This window comes from Papio anubis, chromosome 10 (assembly GCF_008728515.1).
Source record: "Papio anubis isolate 15944 chromosome 10, Panubis1.0, whole genome shotgun sequence".
In the NCBI taxonomy this organism is placed as follows: domain Eukaryota; kingdom Metazoa; phylum Chordata; class Mammalia; order Primates; family Cercopithecidae; genus Papio; species Papio anubis.
The window spans coordinates 97,798,264-97,820,322 of record NC_044985.1 but is presented as its reverse complement, the minus strand read 5'-3'; the positions used below and the strand labels follow the sequence as shown (position 1 = coordinate 97,820,322).

At 34.3% G+C, this 22,059-nt stretch overlaps 1 protein-coding gene across 8 annotated transcripts in view; it reads right to left on the bottom strand.

Moving 5' to 3' along the window:
- Window positions 1–22,059, bottom strand: part of SPAG16 (sperm associated antigen 16) — a 1,155,561-nt gene that overhangs the window by 394,210 nt on the left and 739,292 nt on the right. For all 8 annotated transcript variants that reach the window (XM_021924411.2, XM_017946898.3, XM_017946897.3 and 5 more), the window contains one exon: window positions 18,903–19,029. In XM_021924411.2, the coding sequence (XP_021780103.1) occupies window positions 18,903–19,029 (127 nt within the window). The remainder of the gene's footprint in view (window positions 1–18,902; window positions 19,030–22,059) is intronic.

Below are 22,059 nucleotides of genomic sequence, written 5' to 3'. Positions count from 1 at the left end.
CTTGATTGTGGTGATATTCCACATAGGTTTATGCATATGTACAAATTCATCAAATTGTATACATTAAACAAGTGCAATTCAAAAAATAAACCACATCAATTATACCTGCATACAGCTGTTAAGAGTAAAATGTATTAAATCTCAAGTTTTATTTATTTTTGTTTTGTGAGTGACTGAGTAATTTTTTCCTCTTTGAAGGCTGTATTAGTAGGGAAAGGCATAGAGTTAAGTTTGAGTAAGACTTGTTTGTGGGGCAATTCCACATTTTCCAAGTCGCTAGTCATCTTATCTTCTCCACATTCTTTTCTCTTGTGTGTTTAATTTTCTCTAACCACATCTTTCTCTTTGCTATCATTCTGGTCCAATCCATTGTCATCTTTTGCATAGATGGATCACAATAGCCACAATGGATTTTTCTGCTTCCACAATTGCTTTCCCCTTTCCCTGTCCTCTAGAGTGATAAAAGGTAATGCAGATAATGCACCTCTTTGCTCAAAGCCCTCCAATACCCTCCCATACCACCCTGAGTAAATGCCAGTCACCAAAATAGCCTAGAATTTGTCCCACTCTTCCTACCCACCAACACTCTCTGGCCTCATTTTTTATTTTCCAACCCCTCTTTCCTCGCTCATCCACTCCCGTTGCTCCTTGCTTGCTCCTCAAACACATACCAGGCACATTACTACTCCCAGGTTTTTGTACTTGCAGTTTTCTCTCTCTGGAACACTCTTCCCCCAGATATTGGTAAGGCTCCCCACCAAACCTTCTTTAGAACTTTGTTCTAACTGCATCTTAAGTAGAATCACAACATCCTTTTCCCCACCAGCAAAAGATATCTTACATTATTTCCCTGATTCCTGATTTCTTCTCCATAACATGTATCGTCTAACATACTCATTATTTTCTTACCTTTCTCCTTCTACCAAAAGTCTCCCCAAAGGCAGAGGTTTTATCTTACAAAAAATTGTATCCATAGAATAATCCCTGCTATATGTTAGGCATTCAGTACTTATGTGTTGAATGATTGATCATATTACATTCAACAGTAAAGATTTGGGCCAAATATCATACTGAGTGCAACAGAATCATTCAATGCATACACACGCATGCACACACACAAATATATACACACATACACACATTTTTCACAAAAATAATTTTTTTCACACATACTATAGTAAACAGTAAAATTATTCAGGATTTCAGATCAAGTGATTTCAATGTTAATACATCAGAGATATAGAAGATTCTTATTTAAGAATACTCTTAAATATCCTTTAAAATTTTATCAAATGCATTTTAATTTTATCAAAATTAAAATCTTGGGTTGAGGCATTTGTTACGAAATTATAACTAAGTATTAGGATATATGTATCATCCACAAAGATACAACAAGAGACAAAAGCATGCAAACATTAAAAAATACCAAGAGACAACCTAATTCCCAATTTGGCTGAGTAGAGAATTCTATTCATGCTTTAGTATGTCAAGCCATAGCTTTGCTTCATGAAGTGGTAACCAATTGGGAAAAGGCTCCATCATCTATCTGCGCAGTGATCCTGAGTTCTGTGGCTTTTAGGAACTAAGACATTGACAGCAGTGTGATTCAAATATTATGAGCCCATCCAAGACATACAATAGACTAGTTCTGCTCCTTGTTATTCTATGTCATTTCATCACAAACTCACCACCATTTTCCTATAATTAGATACACAAATTCCAGGGAATACAGAAAATACGGAAAAGGCATGGATAGTTCCGTGTAACTGAGGACCCAAGTAAAGAAATTTAGACACAGGAGTATGCTAGCTCCCCACAATCCCACACATCATAAAAATGTGTGCTGCAAATCCCAGATGCCAAAAATTCCGGGAAACAGTTAAGAAGATGGTCGGGAAAATAAAGGGTCATTTTACAAATATATATTTTAATTAGTTAACTAAAATAACACACTTAGTCATATATTACACCTTTAAGACAATCACAATACATTCCAAGAAGCATTCGATTTTCCAAGACAAACAGAAAAAATTAAATAACTAAAATTTAGCCAAAAAATTCAACTAGTGTGAGTTTCAAAACAAATAAACCAGATTACCATACTAATTTGAAAAAGACTGTCCAAAATCCTGCATCAAATAATGCAAATGTGAATTACAGATATAGAAATTAATGTCAATGGTAGCCTTATGCTTAATAATAATATAAAACATTCTAACAATCCTAATACTTATATACTAAAACACTGACAAGATAGTTTTATCTTCTCTAACTTCTAAAACTTAAGTGGTAAGAATGGGGGAAAGTGGACATGATGGATTTCTGGAAAGTGTATTTAGCTAGGAATCATCTTATGTATATAAAGTATATATAGCTAGGAAGGATCTTATAGATCCTTTATCAATATGATTTAAATGTTTTTTAAAAATGCAAATTATACCACCTATAAATGTATCTCAGTGAAATGAATTGAAAAACTTGAAAAAATAAACCTGCGAGGATGTTTCTGCATTCTTGTTTAGATGATCAATTACTTAGAAACAATTCAAATATTCATAGGAAGAGATTGTCCAAGCAAACAGTGATACATCTATATAATTAGCTATAATATATGCATAATACATTGATAATAAGAATGAGAATGCTTATACAATAATATTTTAAAAAATTTTCAAGGTATGTTATTCAGTAAAGAAGAATTAACTTCTATAATATTTATAGTGTGCTATTATGAATAGAAAGGTTTAAATGTAAATCTTACCTATAGCATACAAAAATTGAAAAGGTTATCATACTAATATTTTATCATTATTTATTTTTAGGGTGTGTTTTTAAGTACTTTTAAAATCTACTCTTTCCTACATTGAATAGTGTTTTACTTGTGTAATAATGAAAAATATTAAAAATCAAAACTCATCAAACAGTGGAATAAAGATTCTTTGAAACAGATGAAACTTTAACTAGATATACAAAGTCAAAAGATATACAAGGTTTAGATAGAAAGGGATTTGAGAATCAGCAACAAGTCAAAATGGGGAAAGGCTGAAGGGAAAAAAATGATGACTTTGATTTATTGAAGAAGTCTCAAGAAGACTTACGATTTGAAATAAAGGGTTGTATATTGTATAGTACGTAATTAAGAGTCTGTTTAAGGGCTCTAACTTCTATTTCATTGATTGGGTTATCAATCTTTCCTCAGTTCTACAATATTTGTTGTAGAGTAACTTTATAGATTAATAACTGGTAGGCTAGTCTTTCTCATGAATCTTTTCCCTCCAGCTCTACTTATCAATTGCTATTATCTAATGAGATATAAAGGTTAGAATAACTTTGTTTACCAAATATACCCAAAGCAGAAACATTATTAGGATCTCCTTGGAATTTCATTAAACCTATATATTAGTTTATAAAGAAATGTGCCTCTTTCAATGAAAGAACCTGGCATATCCTTACGCATGTGTCAATATTTATTTATGCATTTCATTGTTATTATGCAGATTTATTCTTTTATATTACACAAACATTTTTGTGTGTATAGTACATTTTTGTTGATATTGATAATTTGGACTTTTAACTTTTGTTTTTGTTTTGTCAGCAAAGAAGAAGCTATTGGTTTTTCCATTGAATTTTCCTAGGCTAACTTTATGACATTTTTATTAGTTCTAAACTAATTTTATATATATATGGTTTCTGTGTGTGTGTATATATATAACATGTGTATGTACATATATGCATGTATGTATATATGTTATTGTAAATGTAGAAATTATAAGAAGATGCTAACAGTAAGGCCAAGCAATGCTCAGTATAGTTTGTTGTTGCTTTTCTAAAGAAACTGTTTTTGGACAAACAAATTCCACCTTTTTTTCCCCTGTTAAATTATGCTTTAATCTTTATTATTTTCTATTTGCTGATATTTCTTCAGCCCTGCCTCTTACCAAATTTATTATATTGTCAATTTCCCTTCAAAAGAATATTTCTTGGATGCTGGGTAGTCAAATAAACAACCAATGACCATCTTCGTAAATCTTTTACAGAAGTTTATAGTTTAATTTTGTTATATTATTAAATTTAAGGTTTTTGTCTTTATATATAGAATGCACAAGTATCATAACAGTAGGGTATGCAAGGCAGTTTGTCTTCTTTTACAGTATTTTCTTTATTGAATGAAATGCCTGAGTACACCAAATGGTTGAAAAAAAGCCACCATGACTATATGGTGCATCAATGGTTAACCACTATAAATGTACTTTAATGAATTGCTAATAATTTTCTGGTGCTATAAATCTATATAACAAGAGGTGTTGTTTTACCTTACATGGATCACAATAACAACCCCAGCAGAATGCCAGAGACACTTGCCAAAAATATTGCATTTAATTTCTAGTTTCATCAGTGGTATCTAAAAATTATAATTAACATGTGGTACTACAGTGAATTTGAAGTTAAAACTATCTTAAAGTACATCCAAGCCATCACTATTGAAGTTTTAATGGGTTGAATGTATAAAAGAATAAAAAAATAGTGACAAGCGTATTTCTAAGTCATTTCTATATGTTGAAGTAAAATTAAGAGACTACAAGTAAAATAGGTCAAATAAACACTATACAGACTGTGGAATTACAAATTGATGCAATGAATTATAGTCACTGATTTCTTGAAAGTGACAGCAACACACAAAACACTGGGTAAAGCAATTTGCAATGGAATTATTCAATTTCATTAAGAATCATTTAACCCATCAACCAAGGAGACAGAACTACAAATCATGAGAAGACTTGTCCCTAACATTCTCAGCTACCAAAAAAAGAAAAAAATAACTGACCCTTTCTGATTTCCAAATAAATACTCCCGGTGCTAATACTGTGATTTAATTATTATTCCCATTTAAAAAGAGAATGCTGAATTGTACAGGTGTTAAATATTATGCCTCAAAATTTACAACCAGGTGGTAAAAGAACTTTAAAAAACTTGGACTCAGACTCTAATCTCTCTGACTTCAGAATCTATAATTTTTCTACATTATTATGCTCAAGGCAGAAAAGACTGGAGGCAATCCACTGGGGTTTCCTGTTGGTCAAATATACTCTATGATTAAATTACCTTCAATATTTGTATGTGACAATCCTATTCCTTATTTAATTCAAATAAGTCAAAAAACATAGTTTTTCTAAGAGATCTAGATTCTATCACACCTAAAAAGGTAGATGCATGCTTTTCCTTTGGTTTCAACTTTCCATCAATCTTTGGTTTTAGCTCTTTATCAACCTTCTATTCATATAATTTCACATCAATCTGAATAAAAGGAAGAAATACTCACTGATACTATTCTAAAGAAGAAATAAACAAATATCTCTAACTTTAGAATGTATTATATAACTTTTACAAGAATATTGAATTAAGTAATTATGTTTTACAATTCATTTGTCTTATTCTTCCCTAAGAACATAATTGATCTCAATTTTCATTAGATATCATTTAAGCTATTTTATGTTTATTACACATATTATTAAGGAATACAAAAGGAATTAAATCATCTATATTTACTATACCTAAATTTCATACCCTTCTAGATCATAATTTCTGTCCTAATAAATTACTCTAAAATTGTTACAAAGAAGCCACTTCAGTAATGAATAAAAATCAGTTGAGTAAGCCTATGGGGAAAAGTTGTTGAGATGATTTAGCCCATATTACTTTTATTCAAAAGATGAATTTCTGTATCTAGTATTTTCTTTTCGCTTGTTCCTTCCAATGATCCTAGAATTCATTCCAAACCAGAAAATTCAGCATAAAAACAAAACAGTACAACATGGTGTCTCAACTATGACAGGAGTATTAAGAATATTTAAGTTATTCTAAATAATTGATTGGAAATTTTACTTATTTTTATCTCATCCAACACCATATCTCTACATTACATCTTTATTGAATGAAACCTAAATAAAATGCATTAAGGATAAATTATTTTTACCTCTCATAGAATTAAAATAATCTCATAAAGCTAATCTATATTTATTTTTCAATGGACATACACAGTCATTATAATTAATTGAATTAATTAAATTAATTAATGCCATTATTGAACATGATAGTTTTTCAAAGGCTGATACCTATATACGAAAATCTAGTCTTCCCGCTGCTAGCCAGTGTAATACCATTTATAGTAACTGCAAGGAAAAGAAGAAAGGAATGATATTGTGACGTGTATGCAAAGGTTTTATGTGGAAGGTATGAGATACACAACAGTTTTAGCAAAGTTAAATAACAATCTTTGATGGTTTCCAGCTGCATCCATGTCCCTACAAAGGACGCAAACTCATCCTTTTTTATGGCTGCATAGTATTCCATGGTGTATATGTGCCACATTTTCTTAATCCAATCTGTCACTGATGGACATTTGGGTTGATTCCAAGTCTTTGCTATTGTGAATAGTGCTGCAATAAACATACGTGTGCATGTGTCTTTATAGCAGCATAATTTATAATCCTTTGGGTATATCCCCAGTAATGGGATGGCTGGGTCATATGGTACATCTAGTTCTAGATCCTTGAGGAATCGCCATACTGTTTTCCAGAATGGTTGAACTAGTTTACAATCCCACCAACAGTGTAAAAGTGTTCCTATTTCTCCACATCCTCTCCAGCACCTGTTGTTTCCTGACTTTTTAATGATCGCCATTCTAACTGGTGTGAGATGGTATCTCATTGTGGTTTTGATTTGCATTTCTCTGATGGCCAGTGATGATGAGCATTTTTTCATATGTCTGTTGGCTGTATGAATGTCCTCTTTTGAGAAATGTCTGTTCATATCCTTTGCCCACTTTTTGATGGGGTTGTTTGTTTTTTTCTTGTAAATTTGTTGGAGTTCTTTGTAGGTTCTGGATATTAGCCCTTTGTCAGATGAGTAGATTGCAAAAATTTTCTCCCATTCTGTAGGTTGCCTGTTCACTCTGATGGTGGTTTCTTTTGCTGTGCAGAAGCTCTTTAGTTTAATTAGATCCCATTTGTCAATTTTAGCTTTTGCTGCCGTTGCTTTTGGTGTTTTAGACATGAAGTCTTTGCCCATGCCTATGTCCTGAATGGTACTACCTAGGTTTTCCTCTAGGATTTTTATGGTATTAGGTCTAACATTTAAGTCTCTAATCCATCTTGAATTAATTTTCGTATAAGGAGTAAGGAAAGGATCCAGTTTCAGCTTTCTACTGATGGCTAGCCAATTTTCCCAGCACCATTTATTAAATAGGGAATCCTTTCCCCATTTCTTGTTTTTCTCAGGTTTGTCAAAGATCAGATGGCTGTAGATGTGTGGTATTATTTCTGAGGACTCTGTTCTGTTCCATTGGTCTATATCTCTGTTTTGGTACCAGTACCATGCTGTTTTGGTTACTGTAGCCTTGTAGTATAGTTTGAAGTCAGGTAGCGTGATGCCTCCAGCTTTGTTCTTTTGACTTAGGATTGTCTTGGAGATGCGGGCTCTTTTTTGGTTCCATATGAACTTTAAAGCAGTTTTTTCCAATTCTGTGAAGAAACTCATTGGTAGCTTGATGGGGATGGCATTGAATCTATAAATTACCTTGGGCAGTATGGCCATTTTCACAATATTGATTCTTCCTATCCATGAGCATGCTATGTTCTTCCATTTGTTTGTGTCCTCTTTTATTTCACTGAGCAGTGGTTTGTAGTTCTCCTTGAAGAGGTCCTTTACATCCCTTGTAAGTTGGATTCCTAGGTATTTTATTCTCTTTGAAGCAATTGTGAATGGAAGTTCATTCATGATTTGGCTCTCTGTTTGTCTGTTACTGGTGTATAAGAATGCTTGTGATTTTTGCACATTAATTTTGTATCCTGAGACTTTGCTGAAGTTGCTTATCAGCTTAAGGAGATTTTGGGCTGAGACAATGGGGTTTTCTAAATATACAATCATGTCATCTGCAAACAGGGACAATTTGACTTCTTCTTTTCCTAACTGAATACCCCTGATTTCTTTCTCTTGCCTAATTGCCCTAGCCAGAACTTCCAACACTATGTTGAATAGGAGTGGTGAGAGAGGGCATCCCTGTCTTGTGCCAGTTTTCAAAGGGAATTTTTCCAGTTTTTGCCCATTCAGTATGATATTGGCTGTGGGTTTGTCATAAAGAGCTCTTATTATTTTGAGGTACGTTCCATCAATACCGAATTTATTGAGCGTTTTTAGCATGAAGGGCTGTTGAATTTTGTCAAAAGTCTTTTCTGCATCTATTGAGATAATCATGTGGTTCTTGTCTTTGGTTCTGTTTATATGCTGGATTATGTTTATTGATTTGCGAATGTTGAACCAGCCTTGCATCCCAGGGATGAAGCCCACTTGATCATGGTGGATAAGCTTTTTGATGTGTTGTTGAATCCGGTTTGCCAGTATTTTATTGAGGATTTTTGCATCGATGTTCATCAGGGATATTGGTCTAAAACCATCATTCTTAGCAAACTATCACAAGAACAGAAAACCAAACACCGCATGTTCTCACTCATAGGTGGGAACTGAACCACGAGATCACTTGGACTCAGGAAGGGGAACATCACACACCGGGGCCTATCATGGGGAGGGGGGAGGGGGGAGGGATTGCATTGGGAGTTATACCTGATGTAAATGACGAGTTGATGGGTGCAGCAGACTAACATGGCACAAGTATACATATGTAACAAACCTGCATGTTATGCACATGTACCCTACAACTTAAAGTATAATAATAATAAATAAATTTAAAAAAAAAAAAAATTCCACATATAAGTGAGATCATGCCATATTTTTGTTTCTGTGTCTGCACATAGAAAAAGAAAATGAAAGCGTGGTTATCACAGGTGGTGAGGCAGGGAAGGAAATGGGGAGATGTAGGTCAAAGGATACAAAAGAGTGGATATGTAGGATGACAACTCTAGAGATCTAACATACAACATGAGGACTACAGTTAATACAATTCTATTGTATTAAGGATCTTTGTTAAATAAGTAGATTTTAGCTGCTCTTGTCACGAAGAAAGTAACTGAGAGATAATAGATGTTAATATGCTTCACGATAGCAACCATTTTACTGTCTCTATGTATCCCATAACATTATGTTGTAAACCTTAAATATACACAATAAAATATATATTTAAAAAAAAAAAAAAAACAATCTTTGAAAGCCTTATAGCATAGTAAATTGATCTATTATTTAAGATACAATGGTTTTACTGTGTGTTAAAAATACTTATTTTTAATTTTCAAACAATTGGATTATTTGGGTAAAATGCTTTTCTACCTAAAAAGCAAAACATCTGATTTATAGTCTATACTAACTTAAAACCTAGGTACTTATGCCTTAACTTAATGGCAAATTTAAATGATACGACTGTAAGTTCTGAAAATCTTACGTATTTTAGAAAACACATATAAGTTGTTTTTTGTTTTTTGTTTTTTTTTTTAATGAATGCCTTAAGAAGCAATTGATAGCCACTCAAATGCTATTCCTCTAGGGAAATATATGAAAGCAAAACCAGTCAGTCATGTTTGTGGAAAATCAGTATTTTTTACTTTTGTTGTTAATACTACTCTGAAAATGCATGATATCCATCTTAATCAGTGTAACTTTTCTTAGAACACAGCTCCTACTACATTTTTAATGAAGTGAGAGAAGTTACTTGGAAAATAAAGGCCTGTTGGACATAAATGATAACATACTGGAAGTTACACAGATACCCAGAGAAAACATGAGGGGAAAAGAGGTTTGTCTGAAATAAAAGGCAAAATAAAATGGGATAACTGAGAAGGGGGAATATTAAATTATGTCAGACGCACTGTTAGGGACTGACTGAAAGATAACTTGAAATGTCTGATGAGGTTCATGTCGTCAAATTATAGTAGCAGAGAAGGAAGGCTATGTCATTATTGGGAAAGAAGGAAGAGGACAGAATTTGGTAATAACTTGGAGAAACAAAATTGCATAATTTATGTATTTCTTAAATATTTAGTAACAATTCTGTACTGTGCCTTGGCATTAATATAAATGGAAAGAAAGGAAAAGAAATAAAAGTGAAATAGGGTATATCTGAAGAACATGACACAAGGTCTTGAGTTAGAAGAAACACCATGGTAAGACAGATTCTTTTTTCCTTCCTTCCCTCCTTCACTTCTTTTTCACCCTCCATTTTCCCCTCATTTCCTTTAACATCTGTTGAGTATCTATTATCCAACCATTGTGAAAGTGGAGAAGAAAGCTCCAAGTTTCATGAGAGCAAAATATAGCTAAGCAATTACATGGCCTGACAACTGCTATAAGAATATCTAAAAGATACTGAGTTCTCATCTGTCACTTTTCTGGGCACATCATATGATTGATCATTTAATGCCCATTTTATCCTTATGTGATAAGTAGTACTACTATGCACATTTTACAAATGAGGAAATTGTGGCAAAAAATATTTTATATAATATGCCCAAGGACACACTGTAAAGAAGCAGCAAATTTGGGGTTTGAATCCAGGCAGAATGGCCGCATGCTCCTATTGTGCTATATGATCTGATGTAAATACAAGATAATATAGGATATAAGTCCAGAGTTCTATAAAAATGCAATTAAGTACTTGATTTTTTTCAAGCATATCTTCTTGTAGCCTATTCCTGAAGCCATTAGTAATTACACAGAATGTTAGCTAATTGGTAAGGCTTGTCTTTTTATGGAGAAAAAAATGTTCTACTCTCCAAGTTCAACATTTTAAAATACTTTACAAAGAAATAATTAGCAAAATTCTATGGGTACAAAGTTTTCTTGGTTGCTCTTGGGACGCCTAATCCAGAGGAACAAGCATGGGGAGCTTTGGAGGGAAGGTGAAGTGAACCTTTAAGGATGGATGCAAATTCTTTAGGTGACGAGGGGAAAAGGTATGTCAGGCAGATGAAATGGTAAAGGGAAAGTTTTGTCACAGGAAAGATCATTTTATATGTTTGTTAACTTCACATGGTTAGGACATCATGTATTTAATAATTGATGGTAGTAGACATTTATTTAGTGAGAAAGCAGTAAGCCTCTGCATAGGATTAGTGCAACATGAAGGTCTTTGAATCAAGGTGTTCAAAGCAAGGTGCAATACAGTATATAAAATCAATGCAGTGAGGCTTATTTTAAATTTTGTATTGTAATATATTATGGCACTTTCAAGCACTTTGGATATTTATAAGTTGGTTAATTTTATGTTGACTAGTTGATAAGGTTTGGCTCTGTGTCCCCACCCAAATCTTATCTTGTAGCTCCCATAATTCCCAGGTGTTGTGGGAGGGACCCGGTGGGAGGTGATTGAATTATGGAGGCAGGTCTTTTCTGTGCTGCTCTCATGACAGTGAATGGGTCTCATGAGATCTGATGGTTTTAAAAACGGAAGTTTCTCTGCACAAGCGTCTCTTTCGTGCCACCACTGTGTAAGAAGTACCTGTTGCCTTCCACCATGATTGTGAGGCCTCCTCAGCCACCTGAAACTGTGAGTCCAATAAACTTCTTTCTTTTGTACATTGCCCAGTCTTTGGTATGTCTTTATCAGCAGCTTGAAAACAGATTAATACACTAGTCTTTTGGTGATTAGAATCTTTATAATATTTTGTAAAAAGTCAGAGAGTGACCAAAAAACTGTTTTCTACTCCCACAAAATTTAAATTTCACAATTTTTTAGCAAAGCATTTAAAAGAAAAGTTGACCTTAAATATGAGTTATGCTTTTTCTCCCCAAAACACAAATATTCCTAATTTGTTGGCCATTTTTGTGATAACAGGCATTTGCCAACAGTGAGCTGTAAGCAGATAATTTTGAAAATAATAATATGGTTAATCATTCTATCAAAGTAAAGGTGACATTTTAATAGTAAACCAAAAAGGCACCATTTTCAAAAGAAACATATGATATAGAACATTTGATAACAGATATTTTTAGTGTTTCCTCTACCTAATCTACATAAGGGCAGTAACCTCTGAAAGTCCTTGTAGCTGAACCTTTAAGAAATGTAGAAAAAGAATTTTCCACATAGTATTAAAATATTTCAAAACCTCTGATTAGTTTGCAAAACCAACTGATTGACCTCAGAACAAGAGGAAAACCTAGCAAAATGTTAACAAAAATTCCTTTGCATAATTAGTGGATGAATTTGAAAGTTCAGCCTGCACACTGGTAAGTACAGACCACCATACATTTTTTCCTTTAAGAATTTTGTATTTTTTGTCAAGGGATCATTTGCAGTTCTGATAGCTGCTAAATCCAATCATAGATCATACTTGTGAATCACTGAATTACAGTCATTAATTAAAATTATTAAATCAGAATTCCTTGAAAATATAAGCATATTGAGTCATCTTTTCTCACTGAACCATCATATTAGTGCCGTTATTATTTTTTGGTCAGAAACAAACAAAATTAGAGGCTATAGAAGAACCATATGGGATTTTTAATATTGCTAATTGTATCTTTCTGTCATTTTTATTTCCGGTGTATATATAAATTATTACATACATAAAATACCAGCACAGTAGTAATTGCTTAAAACATTTTTATAAAAAATAGTTTGCAGACTACTGTGGTAGAAACCCAAAGGCACTAAGTGGATTAATAGAGGCATGGAAATGGCCAAGGGCATGAAGAAGGAAGACTGAGGTTGGAGAGGCAGCCTGCGTTCTCACTCCGTCACTGACCACTGGGCTGTTCTTGGGCAACTTAGTTTACTTCTCTCAGGCTCCACTTTCTCAGTTGTGAAATAAAAATAATAATGGTATCCACCCAATCAGATTCCAGTAAACTATGTAGATTTTGTAGGTAAAATGATGGCACAAAGTACATATTCAATAAGTGTTAACCATCAATCAGCTCTTGAGACAGTGAGCTTTGGCACAGAAAAGCCAAAGCTATAGTTATATAGAAAATATAGCAATTACTACATTACTTTAAGATAATTTATCTTTATACATTGTCCCTGATAGTCTATGTGTTCATTGAGGGCAGGGATTCTATCACAGTCACCTCTCTAGAACCTAGGATGTTGCCTAGTACGTAGATCTCCAGTACATATTACTAAATCAAATATGGCTGAGGAATAAAAAAGAAAGGTACAAGCTTCCCTTTGTTTCCACATTCTGGATTCTGAATATCAGGCTCCTCTCAGAGTTCACCAGATCCTATCTGTGAAAACCAACAGGCCTATGCAGGGTGCAGGATGAACTATAGAGCAGACATGGGTCTGGCACCAAACAGGAGCCAACAGGTTAACTCTTATTGTGAGTTCCTAGTTTATCCACTTTACAGAAACTCACAGTGACAAGTTACTGGATCTTTTGGCCAAAGCTAAGTCAGGCAAATGCTGTAAGCTGGACAAGTGCCCGCAGTTAGTCTATGGAGCAAGGCATGGCCACTAAAGGCAGTCCAGGTCATGAACCCTCTGTGTCTGACTCATGGCAAGAGACAAAATGTCAGCAACTCTGACTGTTCCCAGCCCAGCTCTGACACAACTCATAGATGTATTACTCATCTCATTCTCATTCTGTGTTTTACTGTGCGTTTAAAACATTCTTTTCTTTAAAAATTTTTAAAAGCCTTAATATTTTCATTGGGTTTGTGGATGACTAACAATCTCATTGCATTTATTTTAAACAGGCTTCCAAATCACTGGATGTACACTGAGACTTTTCATATTGCCTTTAGGTAGGCATTATAATTTCTCAGTTTGCGATGTGATATATCACTTTCTGAAAATAAAGAAATCTTATTTTTCAATTTTAATAAAATAGTTTTTCTGTTTTATAACTTTGAAGAAAAATACATGCAGACCTGTAAAACTGAGCAATTTCATGAATTTCCAAACTGCAAGTTATTTTATAGCCTCCATTTGGTAATTACAGAGATTTATATCCTTTTTTTCATCCTCCACAAAATTCAGAGCTGATATGTCCAGTTGACTTGGAAACTGACTTAGGCCTCCACATTCATTATTTTTGATAATAAAGGTGTTAGATCAGATTAATGATTTAAAACTAGTGTATGTTTGAGAGTGGAAGAAGGAGGTTTAAAATTAATTTATAGGAATATAATCCACTGGTCATTTTCACATTTCATCAAAAAATATTTTAGAGGGTGTCTCAATAGTAATTGATCACATTGAGGTGACAGAATGTACCATTACTGCTTCACTAATAGAAGAAAGTCATTAATCTCCTTTTAGGTTGAGACCTTCAGTATAACCTGACAATTTATCATGTATCACGGAATTAACATATTTTAAAAATTATAAAGAAGCAGCATGCCAGTATACCATGGATTCAGTTGATGTTGCAAATCAAATAATGTCATCCATATCAATATGTTATACAGTTCTTATTATTACCACATAGAAAAACACTTTAGCTAATCTGGTTACCCTTTTCAAAATCTCTTACTATTTAACTAAAAATGTAAATTTTTTTTAACTTGTTTATGAACCATTGGGATAAATACAACTAATAATTCCATATTATATAGACAACATACAATACGTCTTTGTCTTTTAAAAACAATGTATATAACACTACAAATTTTTTAAAATCTGGGTGATTTAAAGTTTTTTGTTTTTTTGTGTGTTTTTTAAATAAATTAGGTATATCTGAAATGAAGTTGCCACAGCTGCCTAATCCAATGTTAGTGGAATGATTCTGTTTAATTCTTGGATTATCATATTTCACTTGTAGAATTTTATATCAATATTTTAGTTAACAATTTATATTATCTAGTAATTAATAACTTGAATGAGTTTCCCTTTGCATTATATGCTAGTTTTCTATAGTACATAGCTATCAATTTAATTTTTTTCTACTTGGTTTGAAAATATTTTTAGAAAATAAACTCATTAAATGAACTTTATCTCTAATTAATGATGCATTGATCATATATTTATGAATAATATTTCATTTAAACCAAAATATTTTAGAGCCCTTTTTCTAGTATTAATATAAAGCTAGCATGCATAATAAAAAAATTGCAATAATAATTCTAGTGATATAAATTTTAATTTGCCACTAAGTCAATTTAAAAATATTTATGTTGATTAAAGTCATACAAATGGGATTTGCAAGCCCTTCTATGCTCTTACATTCAATGCATATGCTATTGCACTATGCTGAAGGTATTGTGCTGTGCCAAATCCCTCTTTTTCTCCTGATACTGCAGTGAATAAGGATAGCACAGAAAGAGCTCAGAACCTCAGGGAGGAAGGTCACCATCAATAAACAGCTGTATGCATTCAAGGCAGGTATACAGGAGAGACAACTTCTTAAAATTAGAGCAGTTTTACTTCTAAGCATTAGTGCTTCTGTTTTTCACGTAAGAGAAAGTAAATAAGAAATAGACTTTCCTAGAACACTCAGTTATAGCACTTGAGAAAGAGAGAAAAAAACCTTGAAGTCAATAGAATTTAGGTCACTGCTAAATTAATATTTTCTCTATGGATATTCCTCTACCAATCACTTTTATACACACTTCACATCTAAGTTTTTAGGGCGAAATATATTGAAAATCTCGCTTTTCCATTGAAGCTCCATTAGCAGGAACAAACTCCACTGTATCAATGTCTAAGAAACTATTTTAAAGCAAGGAGGAGATTGTGGGACCTTTGTACCCAACAACAAATCATCCTGATTTTATTTTTAATTCATGCCTGATGCACCTTTTCCACAATGCCCCCTTGACTTCTGCCTCCCCAGAAGTTTAAATCTCTGCAACATGTGAAGTTGGTAACCAAGACATGGGTAGCTCTACCTTAGTTTTTTCTATAATGTGTGGTGCTGAGCGTATTTTGTTCTTCATATATCCTAAATAAATTGGCCTCGGAGGTCTAAACAGGGCTTCACACACTGAACTTGCATCCCTCCTAACACCATCTGTATGTCCATTACCATATTCCTTTATTTATATCACTCATGTTTTGTATATGGGAAATAAATTGGGAGAAATTACATTTCTCTTTCTTATTGACCCAGGAACCAGAAATTATGAATATTTATTCTTTTCTTATAGAGTCAACAGCAGTGTTTGTCCTGTAATCTTTATAAAATATTGCGAAGAAGAATATGGAGGCCTTGTTATATATATATATATTGGCATTCTTCAAGTTATGAAAATCCATGCTCAATAAACTCTGTGTTCTCTCTTCTCTTTCCTACATTTCCCATGATCTTACCCACAAGAAAATAAACATGCTGTCTCCTATCTGAACAAAGGAGGATCCTTTATTTTATCTTAGAGCTACAGTCTTTTCTCCTATTCATCTTCACAGCCGAACTGTCTGAAAGTGTAGTCCCTACATTTTGTTTACTTTGTGATATGGCTTGGCTTTGTGTTCCCCACCCACATCTCACCCTGAATCGTAATAATACCCACATGTTAAGGGAGGGACCCAGTGGGAAGTAAGTGAATCAGGGGCACGTTTTTCCCATGCTGTTCTCGTGATAGTGAATAAGTCTCATGAACTCTGATGGTTTTATAAAGGGGAGCTCCCCTGAACATGGTCTCTTGGCTGCTGCCATGTAAGACGTGACTTTGCTCCCTCATTCATTTTCCAACATGCTGTGAGGCCTCCCCAGCTGTAAGGAACTGTGAGTTCATTAAACCTCTTTCCTTTATAAATTATCCAGGCTTGGGTATGTCTTTATCAGCAGCGTAAGAACAGACCAATACACTTTTCTTCAAATCAAATTCATTCTTGAACCTATAGTAATCCAGGTCTGTCCAATGTTAGCTCGGAAAATCTCATGATTCAGGAAAACCCTCATTCCTAGACAAATTGGAAAATTTGCTCACCCTAAACTCCTCCTCCTCCCCGCATAATCTTCACCTCCACTCATTCTCCAAATTTTGATAAACTTCCTATGTTTAATGCATTCTCTCCTTTTCATCTGCACTATTTCCTAGCTCAAATTCTCATCCACTCATAGCCCATTATATTAGATTCCCCACATGACTGATTCCCTTACTTCCTTATCAAGATCATCTTTCTGAAAAGGGGAGAAATAAAAGTAAAATTCTAAGGCCCTCCCCCAGCCAACTGAATGAAGCATCTCTTAGCCAGCAGGACCCTAGAGTAACCTTGAAAACTGAGCTCTCAGCCAGGACAGGATGGTATTCAGACAAGCCTCCTCATACTCCCTCCCTTGATAATGACCATTAGCCTTGCTTCCCTAAGGGCTAAACAGAAACCAGCCCTTCCTTCCTTCCTTTTTCTTTTTTCTTTTTTTTTTAAATGGAGTTTTGCCCTTGTTGCCCAGGCTGGAGTGCAATGGCGTGATTTTTGGCTCACTGCAACCTCCACCTCCTGGATACAAGCGATTCTCCTGCCTCAGCCTCCCAAGTAGCAGGGATTACACGCATGCACCACCACACTCAGCCAATTTTGTATTTTCAGTGGAGATGGGGTTTCACCATGTTGGTCAGGCTGGTCTGGAACTCCTGACCTCAAGTAATCCACCTGCCTCGGTCTCCCAAAGTGCTGGGATTATAGGTGTGAGCCACTGCACCCAGCCCAAACCAACCCTTTCAAAAGACCTCAAGAAATCAACCAGTGGAGGCGGAAGTTGCAGTGAGCAGAGATCGCAAGACTCAGTCTCAAAAAACAAAAAAAAAATTATAAGGTATGAAGATGTGTGGTTTTTTTAAAGTAATTTTCTCCGTTTTGGAGGTTAAATCAACCAGCCACCTGATACTGCCCTTCCTCTTTTAGCCTGATAAGAGATCAGTGACCAAGAAGTGGTTCTGGTCAGTCTGTGGAGCATGTGCAGTAAGGGTTTTCATGTCCTCTACTTTACCTTCTGATGTCAGGCAGCTGAAAACTCCAGGCTTGGATCATGCTAAACTGTCATTTTTGGTACATGGGACCCATGAAGGGGCATGAATGTATATTGCGCATCTGCATGACTCACCTTTCATAAATAATCATGACTCCTCCTCAAGCTTATGAAATATTGACATAGCCAACTCAGCATAAATTCCTGTTCCCCTTGCTCTTCCCTTGAAGTATCTGTTTCTGGCTTCTGGCTGGAGGCTATGATTTCCAGCTTGTCCGAACAGCGACCCTGCAGACTGTAACCCCTTATGAGGAATTTATTTTCCAAATTTACGAAACTTGTCATTCTTCAGTTGATAAGGTAAATCTAATTATGTTGCCCTGTTTGCTTAATGCTCTTTAATTCCCTCAGAAATAGTTTAACACTTTAAGCTAATATGTCATGATCTTGTTTTTGTCTCTCTGTACACTCTTGCCTATCATGCCTCTTTTTCCTTAAGCTCTATCCATTTATATCATTACTGTCAGAACATTCCACTGCAGCCTCACATCTCTATGACTTTCAGCATATATTGCCCTCTCCTAGAATCTACCCCTCTCCAGATGACCTATATATCCTATTTACCCTCTAGATCTTAGCTCAAGCATAGGCTCCTTTGAAAACCATCCACACTCTTCCAGCAGATATGGGTTCTCCTTCTTGCTTTCCCCCGGACTTACATAGTCTTCCATTTTATTAACGCATGTCTCATTTCATCAAAATAATCTCTTGTTTCTCTTCCTTTACCTAGCTATAAGATCCTTAAGGAGAGGCACAGTGTGTGTTTCCCTTTTGCATCCCATGAACCAGCAGAACTTCTATCTCTATAAACAATTGTTGAAATAATATTTAATGAGATAATCATATTATTTTTACCTGATCACATTTGGGAGGCAGAATGGATACAAGTGCATAGAAAGGATCTTGTAATTATGAACCTTTTACTGTTCTTTTGCCCCGAATGCCCTTACACAATCACTTTTTAAGTCATATTCCATACCCAAAGAATTACCAAGAATAATCAGACTTATCAAAACCCGGGAAAATAGTGGATGATTTACTTACTGTTCTTGCATCCCATATAGACAGGGTCTTGTCTGCGGAACTTGTGAGAAGAGTATTGGAGAAAGGAAAAAACTCAATGCTGTTCACAGAATCTGTATGTCCATACAGTGTACATCTGCATCTTTCACTGTAAAGAGAGAAATTAAGAATTTTAGGAGTTAGTATCTATGCTGTCTATACAAGGCTAATAAAAATAATTTAAGGAACTGAGGCATAAAATAATTTTATTAATGGTAAAAATTTTACAATAACATTTTAAAAGTAAAATTCTACAGCTACCTTATATTCTCAGCACTTTATAGGATTAGTAGCATAAAACTAAACTTAAATTACCTTCAATTTATGGAATCACTTGGTAAAGTCATCTTTATACTATCACATTTATTCCTTACCATGAAATGACAGTATAAAAATTATCCCCATATAATAGAGGAATATGTTAAGACAATATTGCACTAATTCATAAGACAAACTCTTTTAGTCATTACTTTTCTTAATCGTATCTCAGACTTGGTTATATACTGGAATCAACTGAGGCACTTCGGTGGCTACCAGAGACTGGGGGAGGGAGAAGGGAGGGGAAAATAGGGAGAGATTGGTCAGTGGGTACAAAGTTACAATTAGATAGGAGGAATAAATTTTGGTGTCCTGTTGCACAGTAGGGTGACTATGGTTAACAGTAAAATATTGTATACTACAAAACAGTTGGAAGAGAGGCTTTTGAAAGTTCTTGCCACAAAGAAATGGTAAATGCATGAAGTGATGGATACACTCACTACCCTGATTGGATCTCTCTACACCACAGATATGTATTGAAGCATCAAATTGTACCCCATATGTACAATTATTAATGCACTGATTAATTAATTAAACCAAAAAGAAAAAGAAAAAAATACTCATACCCAGTCTCAAGCCCCAGACATTCTATGCCGATTGATGATGGAGCCTGGGAATTAATTAGTGGATTCATGCCTCCCCTGGTAATTATAATAGGCCTTTAGGGCTGAGAATTTAAACCAGTGGTTTTTAAAGTTTTTTTATCCAGACTAGCAGTATCACTGTCACTTGGAAATGTGTCTGAAATGCAAATTCTCAGGCCTCATCCCAAACCTATTGAATGAGAAACTCTGGAGGAGGCCCCAACAATCTGTGTTTTAGCAAGCTCTTCAAGTGATTCTGATACATGTTAAAGTTTGAGGATCACTAATCTAAACTATTAGAAATGACCCAGAAGAAAGGGACAACTGCAGCTGTGTTTTTTTGCCGTTTCATGAAAGGGCTGTTTCTCGATGAAATAGGATATACACAGAGCAATATCACTCCTCACGTGTAATGACTGATTGCTCTTAAATAACTTCATTTATAAATCTATTTTTAAAATAGAGAAAAAATAGAATCAGGATAACTAATAAGTACTCAAAACAGAGGAGTCAAGATAAATGCATTCCTAATATAATAATCAGATAGTTGTCCGTGTGTTGCGACTCACACCTGTAATCCAAGCACTTTGGGAGGCAAAGGCAGGCAGATCACCTGAAGTCAAGAGTTCGAGACCAGCCTGGCCAACATGGTGAAACCTCGTCTCTACTAAAAATACAAAAATTAGCCTGACGTGGTGGCATAACGCCTGTAATCCCAGCTACTCGGGAGGCTGAGACAGGAGAATTGCTTGAACCCAGGAGGCAGAGGTTGCAGTGAGCAGAGATTGAGCCACTGCACTCCAGCCTGGGTGACAGAGCAAGGCGCTCTCTCAAAAAAAAAAAAAAAAAAAATATATATATATATATATACACACACACACACACACACACACACACGTATGTATAACATATATGTATAAATCAGATAATTAATCTTTGATTAACTAGTTCTTCTGTGGCTTGAACCAAGCCATGTACAATAATATAGTGCAGCAGGCAAAACCCTGCAAAGAGAGCCAGGAGACTGAATTCCAGTCCTGACTGGCAAGAACTAGCATGGTAACCATAGAAAAATTGTTTAATTTTAGTGGTCGTAAATTTTCTTCTTGTGTGAATGAAATTATTTACTTGATACACTCAGTGATCCTGTCCAGCTCCTACATTCTGAGATCAAAGTTAGAAATGTAAAATGGGAAGGAAGAAGTCAACTTGAGTATAGCATATATGAACTGTAAGAAGCAAAATATGCCCTTCCTTCCTTAAATGTCGGCATTTTTGAGCATCAAAAGATATAAAAATTTGCATGTATATGAATATGTATGTAAATTATTTAGCAACACTTCCCCTTTCTCATCAAAGCTAAGTATTACAGTAATAAATATTTGGAGCAAGAATATAAAATCAATACATCAGGAGTATTTTGTATTAATTTTCTTACCTCAATATTTCACAGATAGGCTGATAATATTTTAACCACTAAAGTTGATGACGTGTACACCAGGGGTCAAAAACCATGATGCTGAACTGACTGCTTATTTTTATAAATACAGTTTTATTGGAATATGCCAATCTGTTTACACATTGTCTATTGCTGCTTTCCCACTACAGTAGCAGAGTTACATAGCCACAACAGAGACAATATGGTCCACAAATCAAAAATATTTAACTCATAGCCCTTTGAAAAGTTTGCTGAACCAAGAAATATACCAACTTATTTGAATATTTAGACGTATACTTGGGTTTTACTTATGACATTTAATCTTTTTTGAAGGGAGTGCCAACACTCACAACATAAGTTATTTCTTTTAAAAAATTACTGTTTTATGTACAAATTTGATCTGCTATTTTTAATGAATCTAAAAATGTAAGTATGAACATTTTTAAAGTTTCTATTCCCAAGCCCACTATCTTGAAATAATCATCTTTAAATATTAGTATAATTACTCCAGTTATAGGTCTATGGAGAGACAGTGAGGTGAGGTAGGAGAGAAAGAGAGAGATAAAAATTAAGAATTGTATTCCTATTATATTAAAATGGTGAATTATTAAACTAATTATATGACATTTAAGAATAAAATAAAATAACTAAAGGCTTTGCTGAAAGTCAAGTAGATACTTTCTTGCTACAAGACAAGAGCTATCACTATCTAAAAGATATCGTTAAGAAAAATATTAAAGTATGCTATTTTAATAACATTTCATTTTTAAAAAGTATATTGAAAAAAGGAAAATAATGT